The following is a 16,397-nucleotide window of genomic DNA, read 5'->3' as shown; positions in this document are numbered from 1 at the left end:
CTATTTCATAACACGCACTGTAGAAAAAAAAAAATCCTCTCTCCTTCTTCCTCTTTTCACAACTGTTCCAGGCTGTTGTAGCTTGTACTTTTTAACGGTTACATAAGGAGGATTTAATGAGGATTTTTTTAGGCCCTGCGGTAAGCTTGGGAAATTATATCATAAAAGGTATTCTCGTAGTTAGGAAGTCACTGATTTGACCCCACTAAAAATGCAAACACGACCAGCTGCAGCATCGAAACAGCCTGGCTGCACAGCGTTCATGCACTACTAGAAAACAGCGATGAATGAATCATTTTTTCACACGTTTTTTACACCAAAAACAACACCAGAATCTCAGGATTAAAGCATCCAAGAATACCCACAAATACCCATTATTTTTAAGTAAGACATAGTTTTAAGGTCTGTCTAATCATCTCACTGCACAACAGTGACTCTGGACATTTTTGAAATGTCGTCTGTGAAATATCTGTCCACCCCGTCCTCTCCCGGAAATGTCAGAACCTGCTGTGGCTCCCTGGTGGTTTTATGGCATTTTAGTTGCTAGATTAGTTTTTGCCTGCTGCATCTTTTTCGTCATTGTCGCGGGTTGACGGCTTGAAATATGTCAGCGGATACAAAGGAGCAATCATAACCTGTCAGATACAAATGATCACTCCTTTTTCTTCTCCTTTCAACCAGGATGTATATTTGATTACAGCTTTGCATTTTAAGGTCTTTAGCTTCAGATAAAAAACAATCCTGCTCATTTTTGGGGGCGTAAGCAGCTAAAATTTCAGCTGGTCTTGACTGAAGTAGATTACCCTAAAACAGACATTCATGATCCGCAGAGGATGAACCCTATACTGACTTTGGTGATACAAATACCTGCTGGATCCTGTTGGATCACTGGGTGTTCCCAGGCTGAATGGACTATGTAGTCCCTGCAGCGGGTTCTGGGTCTGTCCTGGGGGCTCCTCCTAGTTTAATGTACCCGAACACCTCCAAAGGAAAGTGCATAGAGGCGTCCTACTCAGATGCTGCACCATCTTAAACGGTTCCTTTCCATGCAAAGGCGAAGGAAGCTCATTTCGGCCACTTGTATCCACAGTCTCATTCTTTTGGTCACTACCCAAAGCTCATGACCGTAGGTGAGGGTTGGAACGGAGATGGGCTGGATGATCGAGAGCTTTGCCTTCTGGCTCAGCTCCCTCTGAACTGAACTCCATCGCTTGAGGCAGCAACTCGCTCCAAACTCGGAGGGAGCATTCCACCATTTGTTATTTTCTTACATGTGTAACTATGTCAGTTCGCCTCCTTGAGGTGTCTGAAGTCTGAAAAACTAAATGTATTTGTTTTGTGTTCCAATAGGTGGCTTTTAAGGTGGCAAAGTACTCGCTCTCTGCAGATCTGAAGTACGTGCTGTTCGCTTACGATGTCAAACAGGTGAGTTTGAAATTAAAAGAACAAAATTTTATCTGCACTCCCTCTCACGACCACACAAGCTGCGATCGGAGCTGTGGATCAACGTTACAAGCTGTTCTTTTGTTTACTTCCTGGCAGGCTGTCATTTACATTGTGCAATAGCCAAGGACGCTGTCACTCACTCATCTGCATGCACAAACAAACCCGAGCTCTGGCCAAGTTGCTGCGGTTTCGTTGCTTGTCTTTTTTTTTTTTTTAATCCATATTTACGCTCTTTTGTTCTGAAGAGCAACTTTTGTGTTTCTTAAATTGGAATTGACTCGAATTTAAAAGATTAACTTTCATGTGTTGGATAATTCAGAGGTGCCGACACAAACAGCACCACCTGCACTGCACAGGTGTGGATTTATTGTGTTGTGTTTCTGTTTTGCATATCCACTTTGTATCCTTGGTATTTTCTTGGCGTAGTGTTTTTTTTTCTCTCCACCATGACACTTTCTTCTCTCCTCAAAGTCAAGGCTTTTGCATTGATTTTTAGATTTGTTTGCAAACAGGCTCAGGTTTAGAAACGCTGCAGCAGTCGAAGGACATTAAGTGTGTCCTGCAGCATATTCTAGTCATAACAGGCCGGATCAGAACCACATCTAACGGTGGATGCATATTTGAGACAAAAAGGCAGAAACATTGATTATTTTCTGCACATTTCACTTCTCTTCTGCATGTTAAGGCTTAATTGATTGCACTCTAGATTTATTTGTTGCCAGGGCAACTTGAAATACCCTTGAGATACGAGAAGCGTGACTAACTGAGATTTTTAGTTGCTCTCAATTGATTTTTTTTTTTTCCCCCCCAGTTAATGCATGAAATAAAATCAGCTGTGCACTGAAGGAAAAGGCTGAAATTCCAGCTCCTAAAAGAGAAAAAATCCTAAAGTTTCTATAAATATGTCAGGCTGGATTTCGGGGGAGAAAGTGATCCATAAATATTTAATCTGGTGTAAACATCATGTAGGATTCATGGAGCGCTGCAACATGCTGGTACAGAATGTATACGATGCTGTCAGGCAGTGTGGAATAATAAACTGCAGGTTTAGATTCATTACTCTTATGAGAAATACAACTGATTTCACACAAAACTGATGTCAGAGGCAGTGAAGACCGGTCTCAAGACTACATTTTTGAAGACCACAACTGCAGGGTTGCAGGGTCTTATTTGTCCCAATCAAGCAGCAACCTCCGTGTCTGAGAAGTGAAGCCAAAAACTGCAGTTCCTCAAACATAATGTGAGTTGTATATTGCGTCAGATGTTGACGCTAATGCTTCATGTGGTTAAAATTTGGTGAAAAGAAGCATGTAAGTCCTACGAGTGTGCAAAGGCCAAACGAAAAGAAGCATGTAAGTCCTACGAGTGTGCAAAGGCCAAACAAAAGTGTACAGTGTAGGACAGAAATGTTCGGTCTCGTTACACTCAGTGTCTTGGTCGTGACTTGGTTTAGGAGGTCTTAGAGGACTCTCTCTGACTCCTTCTGTTCTGTTTTTCTATTATTTTTCATTATGTTTCATTCATTCATTCATTACGTGATGAACTCTTTGTTGCAGGTGTACAGATATTCCTACACGGCGTCTTACATCGTTTACAACGTCTACACGAGGTGAGCGAGTTTCCTCGTCATGTTTGGGCTGTCAGATTCAGAAACAAGATGGTGGTTGTTCATATTCATGTGCATGCATGTATGTATTTGTGCTATCAGGGAGGTCTGGGAGCTAAACCCACCGGAGGTTCACAACGCAGTGCTCCAACATGCAGCTTGGGGAAGACAAGGACAACAGCTGGTAAGGCTGAGTGTGTTATGATCCATTGCTTCACCATCTTTTTATGAATTCATGCTGCCTCGTCCGTCCGGAGGGATTTCATTCACACAATGATGTTTTTATATTTTTTTGCTCTGTTTACATCGACACCGAGCCGTGTCTCCATGTTTTTCTGTGTTTGTCTGAGTCAGCCACTGACCTAATTTCCAGCTGTGACAGTTGAGAAATTACATCAAACCCAGGGTGCCGCTGTGAGAAGGTTCCTTGAAAGGACTTTTAGCTGCTAATTACCACAAAATGAAGACTGTGTTTAACACGTACAGATCCAATTAAAGGCAAAGACATGAGCGAGCAGTCCTGCACGCCCACACAGGTTTTTCTTTTTAGCTGCTTTGTTTCTCTGTCACCAGGCCAACGAGTGCTAATGAGAACAATAAAGTTGTAATCAGTCCAGCAGGTGCAACAAAGCTATGGAGATGTCAATCAAACTCAGTCCTAACGGAGGACTACTCAAGCAAATGAATAAAAAACACCCGGGTGCGTTCGTTATTGTTTACGGTTCTGCTCTGAAAGTCAACATAATGTCCAGGGGCCGATCTAGATGTTTCTGAATCAGATGCCACAAAGGGGCCACAGTGAATCCTGCTAACTGCCAAACATCAAACAAGGTCAACAACACAAGACATAGCAGCCAGCTAAATTACTGACTAGTCCAACAGCAGTCAGCTCAGCTCGGCGTCTGTCTTTCAGCCGTTTATTTCACCAAGCTCTCGCCAACGACTAAAAGTCAGTCCCAGATTTGCTCTTGTCCGGCAGCTTCTTGCTCAGTCACACTCATTTTCTCTTCTTAGCTTCCTCCGTCAACGTCTTCTTCGATGTCCATAGAGGCTGGTTACATTGCCCGCTTACCCAGCTCCGGTTCTGGCATGACACCGGCTCCTCTCCTCATCAGCATTCCCGGAAAACCTCATCTACTTTTTATTCCCAGTCCGGGCAGTCCACTAACAAACTGAGCTAATGTTAACAGCAGCTACAGTTGGCAGCATTTTAAGTTACTGTCCATCAGGAAACTCAATGCAAAGACTCAGATATTAAATAAAGACACAGGATACACGTATGATAAATGTGTGATAGAGCTCCACGTGCAGTTTTATTTAAAAGCTATTCAACATGTCTGCTGTGTGACTAGCAGATATTCAGGACAGAGCTCCAACAACAACTAAAAAGTCTCCCTGCAGGAAAAAAATGAATTCAGGATATTGGTGAACATGCAGGTTGTGTCAGGCTGATCAAATCCAAATATTAAAACACAGATGGAAGAAGGAGAGTAAACACACCGGTTTGACTGCGCGGTGAGATAAACCCGAGGCTTTGATATGAAAAAACCCAAATCAAAAAGAAAAACAGATCGAACAGACAGCAAAAGACGTGCAGAAGATCTCAATCAATACCTTCATTATCTCCTCTTCTCCTTTCAGATCTACATATTCGAGAATAACATCTACTACCAGTCAGATCTGAGGAGTAACTCTCTGAGAATCACCTCCTCCGGGATGGAGGGAGTCATCTCCAATGGACTTGCTGACTGGTTGTATGAAGGTGTGTTTGTGTTTGTTTCTTTTTTTTTTAAGGCTGATTATGAACAAATTGGCATTCTTCATCTGGCTGTGAAGAAAGCTCAGCAACAATCATCATGCAAGGAAGATGAATTTAACTCACTGTCCATCAGGAAACTGTGTAGATCACAGAGAGTTCATCAGTAGAGGACATCAGAGGGAAAATCTGTTATTTTATGGTAGAAAAGTTAGTGTTGCTTTAATTTCCTCTCCTCGTTTTGACATATTTTACTAATCAAATCAATAATTGCGACACAAACAAGAGCCCTGTGAGGCTCACACAATTAATTTAACGCACATGTAAATGACAGAAATTTAATGACGTGTTTGAGTAAGTCGTCATTAGTGCAGTCTAAGTAGTCTTTTTGATTAATCTCGCGGTGATGATAAACGCTGAACCAGTTTATGAACTCTGTAGGAAACGCTTCAAGCTCCGGTACGGACAGAAACGTGGTGTGATTAGTGTTTGCACTGCGTCACTTTCGGCTGTTTAACGAGGTTCAAAGATTTGTCTTTCGCATTAAAAATGCAGCAGAGCGGACGAGACAAACTAAAGCAGAATGGGGATGAAAAATCAACAACAAGCCTCCATGATCCATTAAGTCACTGTGTAAACAAATTCAGCACCGTGGAGATGCACAAACACAGATGGGGAACATTATAGAATCACTTCTGTTTAGAGATGTACGGCGAGCGGTACATCTGCCTTTCTGATTTGCATTTACCTCAGATTGTGATAATTTGGCTGATGTTTTGACAGCGAGGGAAAGAGCTGAATAAGTGTTAAACCCTATTTCACCAATGAGTCTTAAGAATAAAGACGAAATTCTTCAAATGATCTATTTGTTGTCTGTTTTTATAGATTTAACCTAACATTTCCGACATCAGACTAGAATAAAACCACCTGAAGAGTCAGAGAAAAGACAAACTGTGATCCGAATCTTCATTATTTGTATATTTTTCTTTTCAGAGGAGATTCTGCGTTCACACTTGGCTCACTGGTGGTCACCTGACGGAGAGAAACTGGCTTTCCTCACCCTCAACAACACACTGGTGCCCAACATGGTTCTGCCCCAGTTCACTGGAAACACCTACCCCAAAGGACTACAGTACCCATACCCAATGGTCAGTCTGGACTCTTCTGGATTAATCCTCTAATGGTCTTTAACAGACAAAAAAACAAAGAATACTCCTTTACAGATCTGAAACGATGAGTCCATCATCAGAAAATTAATCTGCAACTACGACTATGACAATGTTTGTAAGGAAGTAGGAATGGTTTGAGGAACACAACAACCAGTTTAAGGTGTTGACTTGTCTTCCAAATTCTCTAGATCTCACTCCAATTGAACATCTGCTGCCAACGTCTTAGTGCCAGATACCACAGCACACATTCAAAGGTCTAGTGGTAGGAACACAGGACCTTGAGTTTGTGTTTTAAATCTACATATTCTCAAACAAATGCACCAAATTAACTCAGTAATTATTGTACAATAAACGTGCCTTTGTTATCTGGGACGGTTACCCACATTGGTAATCAGTCTTTGGCTCAGTCGTTTAAACAAATTCAGTTGATAAACTTGATGAAAGGATGTTTCTTCAAAGAATTCCTCAGCAAATTGGCATTTTCTGCTCTTAATTATGACAAACTCTTGTTTTTGTAGGATTTATGTGTAAAGGTGTTGTTTTTTTTACCATGCTGGAGGACTCGCTTCCTAAAATACTCTCAAGGTCATTCCTGTAACACTCTGCAGACTTTATTCAACATGGTGCCGTGTGGATTATCAGCTTCACTAATGGACAGCAGGTCAGGACTTTTCTGTTGAACCGCCATCCTCCTGAGGAAGAAAACAGATGTTTTTTCAGGAAGCTTCATTTGTTCTGTGCTATTATTAACTTGTTGTGTTCCTGAAACGTCCTGTTAGTTATGTGTGCAACGGAAATACAAATAAAGTAGGCTGTAGTTGTACTAGGATCATATAAAACTAAAAGACGTAAGGCATCTGTTGGTACCAACCAAGTTATGGTTACTTGTTGAAGATGGGGCAGAATAGCACTCCAAAATTGGCCCAATTGAGGTGATTTTCAAAGGAAAAAATGAATGAAAATGGGTGATTTATGCTAATCCCATGCAGCTTTGGGCAAAAAACATGCAGGCCTGATGAGAAAAATTGTCACAGCGTGTAAGTGTAATCTTCTGTGTGGTTTAAACTGTCGACCTGCTGACTCCCACTAAAGAAAAAACAACTCTTTCTGATTGTAATTTTCCACCTTCAGGCCGGTCAGATAAACCCCGCCGTCAGGCTGTCGGTGGTCAACCTGTTTGGAGCGACACACACGCAGGAGCTGCAGCCGCCGGATCAGCTCAGATTCAGGTAACACACATATATAAGTAAATACACAAGTGACGAACACACAGGGGCACAAAATCCTCATCAGTCCGGTTTATCCCTCTGCAGGGATTTCTACGTCACCATGGTGAAGTGGATCAGCAATACTCACCTCGCGGTGCGGTGGCTCAACCGGTCCCAGAATGCTTCACTGCTGACCGTGTGTGACGCCACCATCGGCGTCTGTCAGCAGGTTGGTGTCAACCTTATGAATCCAACTGAAGGTAGTAAAAGAAATAAAGTAATAGATGTCACCACAAAGCTTTAGAAAACTAAGACAGTTATTAAGATTTCTGGAATTTTATGTTAAAATATGCAAAAAACTAAATAAAACTAAAAATACGGTCAAATAACCATAAAAAATGTAAGTGAATCATCATAATTCTAATAAACGTTTTGCAAAGAAACTAATATTTTACAGATTTTCCTTTTTTATATTAATAACAGATCATTACTGTCATTTTACATACATTTGTATGTAATTTAAGAAAACAGAAAAATACTGTATTTTGTATACGGTGGATTTTCTGTAAAAAAGAAACTAATTTGTCATTGGCATTATACTTAAAGTAACAGTTTGGTTGCTAATTTACAGATAATGTCTGTAATTTCTATTTAGTAAACACTATTAAATAAACAGAAAACTTCTGTAAAAAGTTATTTTCCAAAAATTTCTGATTTGATGAAGCTTCTTGTTTTGACATATCAAAGGCTTTTTACAGAAGGAATCTATTTTTATGACTTCATAAATCTTCACCCAACATTAAGTTAAAATTGGTATTTTTGTGATTTAGCGCCCCAGTTTCAGAGTGTAATCCCACTGGGCAGACATGACAGGATTTAAAATCTGTTAGAAAAGTTAGACAATGTTGCATTAAAATCTAAGTATCATGTTTTTCTTCTCTTTAATTCAGAGACACGAGGACTCCTCAGAGACATGGCTGTCCAGACAGGTAAACCTCACATTGAACATTGATAACAATGAGTGAAAACTCCAGCTGTGCCTCAAAGCAGTATACAGTATGTTGCATTATTGAATGAGGGATGCAGCAGAAGTCATTCATGCATAAAGTATAAAGTCACGTCGGAGGTCTGTGTTCGTCTCTGCAGAGACAGGAGCCGCTGTTCTCCAGGGACAGGACCAGGTTTTTCCTCACTCTACCTGTGAAACAAGGAGGTCAGGGAGATTTCCACCACATCACAATGTTCACCAGAAAGGTGACTTCAAGAGGACTTCATCCTCCACACACTCTGTCTTTCTATAATCCACATCAAAATTTTGGTGGCGTCTTCAATCACTCAAACTGATTTTTCTTTCAGTTACGAAGTGACGAAGACGAAGTTCGACACCTAACGTCGGGAGGCTGGGAGGTGACAAAGATGGTAGCTTACAATGAAAACAACCAGATTGTGTAAGTCCCTGAACATCTTTGTGTCTATCTGTTCTGTCGAAGCAGAAAAGAAGCTTGGTGCTTTGTGAGCCGCGGGGCTTTATGGCATAAATATCTTTATGGTCCAACAGCCATAATATGCAGTGAATAGTGAAGGCAGCAGATCTATAATGGATCCATGACCTTGTCCTACTTTAGCTGCTCTGTTGTCCCCCACACAGATACTTCCTGAGCACAGAGGACTCTGCACAACAGAGACATTTATACAGGTAAAACACCATAAATGAACCACACTGCATGCTCTTTACAGCCACTGTCACAGGTAAACATATAATCTTCGTCCTCTGACAGTGTGTCCGCGCTTGGCCTGTTTCCACGGCGATGCCTCACCTGTGGACTGAAGGACGAGTGTTCCTTCTTTGACGCCAGCGTCAGCCCCGATGCACAGCAAGCCATCCTGCTCTGTAAAGGTCAGAGACAGCCAAAGAAACCAATGAAATATGCAATTATCTATGTTCAAATCAATATATTAAAACAAATTATGATAAAATGGGGTATTGGTCTTTCCAGAATTAAGGTAGAATAACAAATAAAATGCTACATAAAGCACTTTATTGATACTTTATTGCTACCATACGTAAAAATGTACATTAAATAAGTTTTATCCTGATACAAGCAATTTTTTTTTTCCATTTTCCAGGCATTCTCCCAGAAATTTTAATATTTTGTTTGTAAACACCCAACTCAGACTTTGCACAACATGCATCCACCAATAAGGTAGAAGCCTTCAGAGAAGTCTGAGCTTTTGAGTCGTACAATAACTATTTTTGGATGTTGACAGGAATGCTGTTTACAAATCTGTTTCCTTTTAAACAGCTTCAAAAAACTTAGAAGTTACTGAAGAACAAAATATTTGCCTCACATTCCCAAAAATAACCACCAATGCTCGGGGTAGGAACCTCGAATCTCGGTCTACTAGCAGACTTGTTGGACTTCCAACAGTCCAGTTTAGCTAACCAGTGGATGTTCCTTCGGTTGACAACAATACAATAAATACAAATATTTTTTTTCAGTTGATAACACTTTCCTCTAAAATGTAAAACGTTAAAACTATATTTTGTACCCTCCCGTCGCAGGTCCTGGAGTTCCAGCTGTGCTGCTTCTGAGTCTCGATGACGTCGACTGTGAGTCGCCTTCATTGCGCTTATTATGAAACCATTTTGTGTCTGTGGTTCGCTCCAGATGTGCCTTTTCTCTCACATCTGCCTCTGAAATGGAAAATTGTTTGCCGGCAATTAGGCGTCATCATCTCATCTGTGTGAAAGCACCGGCAGCTGTTTGGATTTGATGCCAAACTGCACTGGCAATTTGTACATTTTGAGATGTTTGTGCGTCACAATTCTTCCCAACATTAGTTTATTTTAAGATGGATCCAGTATAAGCTGACAAAGATAGGTCAGAAAGGAAACATTTTAATTATTTAAAGATGAGACACGATAATACTCAGCTATAGGGTGGTATTGGAAAGTACAGTATAGGAAGACAGCCTACTGTGTGGATTAGTGGTTATAAAATAAAAATGTAGTTGTGCTCTTCCATTACTCTGGATGAAGTGCTGAATATTTTATGTGTTGCTGTTGACTATTTTGTCTTTATGTTTGTGCGACCTTGCGGTTCACTTTTCCTCCTATAACAACAGGAAACATGAATATACAAGAACAAATATCTAACTTAGAAATAGAGCTATACATGCTGAAGTATTTCCCTCATGCTGAGGCAGTGCTTTTAAAATAACTGTGACCTAAAAAGGTGGATTTATTCAGTTTAAAGGTGCAAGTCAAACACTATATTGCAGCCCATGACAAGTTTCATATACGACTGAATTATATATACTGTCTATGTCTAAAAAATGGAGCAATGCTCTCACCTTAGATGTGTAATTGATTAGCCATTGGCCTGAGTGGCTAGATAGAGTTGAGGAGTCAACTAATGTCCAGTTTAATTTGGTGCAAATAAAAAAATAATAACATCTCTATTTTGTTGAATCTGATTTCTCATCTCGCAGCGTATTTCATCCTGGAGAACAACCTCCCTCTGCGGTCTGCGCTGAAAACTAAAAAGACGATACAGACGGAGATCCGGACGATCACAAACGATAACTTTGGTACTGATGATTCGTTCCTAACTGAGCTGCGAGTTTTGTTTATCCTCTGGTTCACCTCCTTCAGCTAATGTTTCCATCTCGTCCTCACAGAGCTGCCTCTGAAGCTCATCTATCCCCCTGACTTCTCTGAGTCCTATCTCTACGGCCTCCTCCTCATCGTGTAAGCCCATTCCTCTTTATTACATTTACATTTTTTTCATTTACGGCAGCCTTAAAAAGGCCAGACTCAGGCGAGGACAGCTTCACTCCTCTATTCCTGCAGGCTGTTCGGGATGTTTGACAAATCGACAGCCGTAATACACGCAAATAAAAAGAGGGAGAAAATTAAATTTGGGATGACGTTTTACATCTTGGCTACAACTTTAATAAAGCAGTAACATACGAGGGGAGAGAAAATACTCTCCATCCATGCATTTCCTTCCTCTAACCCGTGTTAGCAGCAGATTAAGCAGGGCGTTCCAGCTCCTCCTGGGGGTTCTCAAGACGTTCCCAGGCCAGATGGGCTATGTAGTCCCTCCACTCAGTCTGGGACCCTTCCAAAGAAAGACACCCAGGAGGCAACACCACCACCTCAGCTAGCTCCTTTCGATGCAAAGGAGCAGCGGCTCTACTGGAGCTCCTCACTCTAATCTCTAAGGCTAAGCCCAGTCACTGCCCAAAGGTCATGACAGTAGATGAAGGTTGCAACGAAGATAGACTGAAAAAATCGAGAGCTTTGCCTTCTGGCTGAGCTCCCTCTGAACCACAACAGTCTGGTACAACAGTGGAGTGATTCATGTCTCGGTGCTGTTATTCTCTATATCAGCACTCTTGTCCAATCAGATTACTTCATCAGAACCAACTGTTGTATATTGTCCGATAACCCTTCGTAATAAAGCACTCTGTGTGTTGCGCTTCTGTCCTCACAGCGGCAGTTTTCCAGGCGACCAGGTGGTGACAGAGGAGTTCAGGTTGGACTGGGACTGGGTTCTGGTGGGATCAGATCAGGTCATCGTAGCACGACTTGATGGCAGAGGGTCCGGGTTCAGAGGTCAAAGGTACTTCACATAAACATGTTCAAAGTTCTGTTCTTGCAAAGTTTGACCCAATACATTAAAGTGAGACTTTGTCTGAGCCCCGTCCTTATCTTTGTCACCCCACAGGGTTTTGCAGCAGGTCCATCAGGGGCTTGGCACCGTGGACGCCGAGGATCAGATAGCAGCTCTGGAGTACGTACATTTTTTTTTATAGCCTAGTGAGAGTTACTTTGTGTCTGGACAGATTTATATTCATGAGGACAGAGACAGGGTTTTGAAGGTGGAGATGTCTTTTTTCAGTTTGTTCGGTGGACGTGGAAGGTTTCGTCATCATGAAAGAATAAAAACAACTTTAAAATACAGAGATTTCCATTTTTCTTCTTATCTGGTTTCTCCTAAAGCAAAAGAAAACACAACCACAAAAACTTAATCTGCAACAATTTTTGATATCTGTTTAATATTTAGAGGACGTGTTTAAGCAAAAATGGTATAAAAGGCTACAACTTATACATTTTCTTTACTCTTCTCTATCAGTAAAGTGAATATCTTTTGGTTTTGCAGCATTACTCAAGTCATCTGAATATGTCAACTTGGTGTTTGATTCATATCATCTTACATTCATTAATTGTGAAAGGAAGGAACCTTGGATTCAGAGTTGGGAATCAATTTATGGCAGATCAAATGTTTGTGCAGAGATCGCAGCTTCACGTGTATTCAAGGAAACCAGATTTAATCTCAGAAGTATAATCGTCTCACTGCCACAGACTGTTGAATAAAAAACAAACTCTGTTTCACAACATATAAATATGATGTCCTTTATCTCGTGTTAAGGGTTTGTTTGAACTCCACTTGTTACTTGCTTGAATTAAAATGTTTCCTCTGTGTGTTTCCTCAGGTATCTGGTGAAGCTGCCATTTGTCGATCGCACTCGAGTCGGAGTCTTCGGAGAGGTTCGTCTTGTCAGACTGAATTAATCAAACCTTTCACCCTGATTTTTCGGCTGAGTGAATACGCGGCCAGCTGGATGAGTCTGGATCGCTCGTGTGGTTGAAATGCTTAATGAGGCTTTTGTTAAACTGTCTGACAACCAATTAACGTACGCAGGATAATTTATGAGACCATATTTTTGTGAAATTACTTGACTCTTCAGTGATGGAGGATGAGAGCATTCTTTCCCAGTGGCACGCAAGATAATGGTACCACCAAATGGCGTATGAATAACACATCAATGGGTCGTGGTGGTAGCAGGTTCAGTAGGCCGTTCCAAGTGTCCCTCTGCTCAGCAAAACATTCGAGCTCCTCCCGAGGTGTTCCCAGGCCAGATGGGCTATGTAGTCTGGGTCTGCTCCAGAGTCTCCTCCCAGTTGGATATGCCCAGAACACCTCCAAAGGAAGGCGCCAAAGAGGCATCACCACCACCTCACCTGGCTCCTTTTGGTGGCTCTACTCTGAGCAAGAAATAGCCCCCTGCTGAGCCCAGCTCCTGTTCTGGCATGACACCGGCTCTGCTCCCTGTCAGCATTCCCTGAAAACCTCATTTTCTTTCCTGTGGTACAAACACCAACACTCCCCCCGGTGCTCTGAGCTCACAGTCCGACTAACAAGCTGAGCTAACATGAGCTAACAGCAGCTACAGTTGGCAGCAGTTTACCTAACCTTCCATCAGGAAACTCTGTAAATCACAGAGGGTTGAGGCGGAGCAGCCATGAAATAAATAAACTCACTATGAGAACATGCATGAAAAATTGGATGCTGAACTTTCATGACACATTTAGGAGAAATATTGGAGGTAAAACTTGTAGAATACTTTTTTGGCAGAGCCACATATTGACAAAGAATTTTTTCTTTGTTCACTTAAATCATTTGGCCTAAATCAGTCAGGAAAAGTTTTACTATCCTCTAAATCAACCCATTTTTTATATATAACTAAATAAATTAAACTAGTTTTACGTTCCTCTAACAGGACTATGGAGGCTACCTCACACTGACGATGCTGAAGTCGACGGAGAAGCTGATCAGATGTGCTGCAGCTCAGGCTCCCATCATTGACTGGTCCATGTACGGTGAGCAAACAGTAAAATCATTTCTTCATATATCTCCTCTTCTTTAATCCACACTGCAGGGACATGGAAATATTTATTACTTCTGCTGCTGCTGTCGCTGCAGCACCGACTTTCATCATTTCTTTATCCGCTACGTCTTCATCCTACATGGCGTATCATCTGGGTAATGTGACTTTAATTATCCTCAGGTTCTGCTGTCGGGAATTTGGTCTTATTGAATTTTAGGATGAAAAGCTTCCTTCACTTCGGGGAGCGCCAACCAAGTGTTAGAGCTGCTGTACGGCTGAGGAGTACTGCTGTATGTGATTATCGTTTAATAGACTGAAATGTGACTGTAAATATTCTGGTTCCCGTGTTCCTGAAACACCAACCAGCCAGAACATTTTGAAATTGTGTAGGTTCACCTTTTGCCACCAGAACAACCCAAATTCATGGACTCCACTAGACCTCTGAAGGTGTGCTGTGGCACCAAGATGTTAGCAGCAGATCCTTTAAGTCTATTAAGTTGCGACGTGAGAACTCCATACATCCCTCCATATGACTTCTTTATCCAGGACGTCCCACAGATCCTCGATTGGATTGAGATCTGTGGACTTTGGAGGCCAAGTCAACATCTTGAACTTGTGTTCCTGAAACTATTTAGGAAAAAGGCCATTAGGAAATACAAAGGGTGTACATGGTCTCCAACAATACTTAGGTAGGTGTTAAAGTGACATCCACATGGATGGCAGGATCCAAGGTTTACCAGCAAAACATCGTCACACTCAGACCCATGGTCCAGTTCAGATGTTCATGTTTATTGTTGGAGCTTTCAGTGGTCACCATGGACAGCCGGACTAGTCTACAGAGCCACATACGCAACAAACTGTGATGGACAGTGTGTTCTGACACCTTTCTATCAGAACCAGTATGAACTTTTTCAGACATTTAAGCTACATTAACTTGTTGTCTTGGATTGGACCACACAGGACAGCCTTCGATCCATGTGTACATCAATGAGCATTGGCCGCCAATGACCCTGTTTTCCCTCCTTGGGCCATTTTTTAGGTATTGACCCCTGCAGACCAGGAACACCCCACAAAGAGCTCTGTCTAGTCTTGTAAAAGTCATTTTTTCCTGGGTCTAACATCAACTTGAAGACAAAATGTTCACTTGCTGCCTGAGATATCCTACCCACTGACAGGTGCTATGATAACGAGCTAACCAGGGTTATTAACTTCACCTGTGTTCATTATGTTATGGCTGATTCATGTAGGTTTCTCTTCTGTTAAGGATCCTAAATCAACATGCTTTGCTTCTCATCTCTTTCAGTGTCTGCATTCTCAGAGAGATACCTCGGCTCGCCTTCGACTGACGAGAACAAATATCAAGTGAGCAGCAAAATAAAATAATCACGGCATAATTCTTTTCTTATTTTTAAATTCCTTTTCTTTCCACAACACTTCTTATTTACTATTTTGTCAAGGTGGAGGTCACATGGCTTTGTAAAATAGGCCACGCATGGCCACAAGCACTTCAGGCAACGCTCCAAATCTGCGTCCTTTGCAACAGCGGAAAAACAAACATAAAAAATTAGGAAAATGCCAGAGGTGTTGGCTGAAAAAGAAATTACACAATTGTCCTCTAAGTGAAGGTTGCAGTCAAAGTGTGTTTTTCCTCCTAAGTGGGTTGCCTATAACTGGGCCAGGGTACGCTATTTTTGTGACTGTGACAGCGGGAGGTGGGGGGTCTGCTTTAAATGACGTCCAAAAAGGAAGAAAGAAAATGTGGCACGACGCGATCAGACAATAATCAGCAGGACATCATCACTCATTCCCCCCTCCGAGATTAAATAGAGACGAATGAAATGGGTTCTTGAAATGTCCAGTTGTTGATGTACGGTGACTGAAAAGCGGAAAAATCTTTCAAATATGAAAAAATATAACAGCTTCCATCCACAGTCCCCTGAGCAACAGATCTAAATGTGGTCTGGAAATAGAAAATTCTCACAAGTTGTCTGTAAATGTTCATTTCTAGTCCGCATGGTCCACTCTACAAAGGCTAAGTCGCTTTCAAAACATCCCTCTGTGACCTTTCCAGTCCTGTATTTATCTACAATTTTGAAATACTTGCACTTTATGTTATACTTACAACTATTCCACTAGGTTCAGATTAAAATAACAGTTTGACATTTCTTGTAGAGAGTTGGATGAGAAGATTGATACCAAACATAGTATATATGCATAGCATAAAGACTGGAAACATGGGGAAATGGCTAACCAGGTTCTGTCAAAGACATTACTGGAAAAATAACCCCCTAACATACAGTTTATTTCCTCTAAATGTAGCAGATTTCTGAGATTTAGCAGTTATGGTTGCATCTGTTTCCAGTCTGAATGCTAAGCTAAGCTAACTGGCTCCTGGCTGTATTTTATCGTACAGACATGAGAGTGGTAATTACCTTCTCATCTAAGTTTAGGCAAGAGATTTTACATACAAAACACATAATACGGTTATAAAAATACAACGTATTTAAAAAGAATCTGTCTGCATCTGTGTGTCC

At 41.4% G+C, this 16,397-nt stretch overlaps 1 protein-coding gene across 2 annotated transcripts in view; it reads left to right on the top strand.

Annotated features, from left to right (window-relative positions):
* The window catches only part of LOC104929097 (inactive dipeptidyl peptidase 10), a 49,743-nt gene that overhangs the window by 31,410 nt on the left and 1,936 nt on the right, over nt 1-16,397 (top strand). For both annotated transcript variants that reach the window (XM_019271146.2, XM_019271147.2), the window contains exons 5-24: nt 1,351-1,425; nt 3,003-3,055; nt 3,155-3,236; nt 4,694-4,814; nt 5,802-5,956; nt 7,109-7,206; nt 7,291-7,414; nt 8,136-8,174; nt 8,332-8,439; nt 8,542-8,633; nt 8,834-8,881; nt 8,964-9,082; nt 9,749-9,796; nt 10,678-10,776; nt 10,867-10,936; nt 11,685-11,813; nt 11,919-11,984; nt 12,688-12,742; nt 13,756-13,855; nt 15,167-15,225. In XM_019271146.2, the coding sequence (XP_019126691.2) occupies nt 1,351-1,425; nt 3,003-3,055; nt 3,155-3,236; nt 4,694-4,814; nt 5,802-5,956; nt 7,109-7,206; nt 7,291-7,414; nt 8,136-8,174; nt 8,332-8,439; nt 8,542-8,633; nt 8,834-8,881; nt 8,964-9,082; nt 9,749-9,796; nt 10,678-10,776; nt 10,867-10,936; nt 11,685-11,813; nt 11,919-11,984; nt 12,688-12,742; nt 13,756-13,855; nt 15,167-15,225 (1,740 nt within the window). The remainder of the gene's footprint in view (nt 1-1,350; nt 1,426-3,002; nt 3,056-3,154; nt 3,237-4,693; nt 4,815-5,801; nt 5,957-7,108; nt 7,207-7,290; nt 7,415-8,135; nt 8,175-8,331; nt 8,440-8,541; nt 8,634-8,833; nt 8,882-8,963; nt 9,083-9,748; nt 9,797-10,677; nt 10,777-10,866; nt 10,937-11,684; nt 11,814-11,918; nt 11,985-12,687; nt 12,743-13,755; nt 13,856-15,166; nt 15,226-16,397) is intronic.

The sequence above is a fragment of the Larimichthys crocea genome, chromosome XIX, assembly GCF_000972845.2.
Source record: "Larimichthys crocea isolate SSNF chromosome XIX, L_crocea_2.0, whole genome shotgun sequence".
Taxonomy (NCBI): Eukaryota; Metazoa; Chordata; class Actinopteri; family Sciaenidae; genus Larimichthys; species Larimichthys crocea.
The sequence above is the reverse complement of the archived record's forward strand: the minus strand, read 5'-3'. Positions and strand labels throughout refer to the sequence as shown.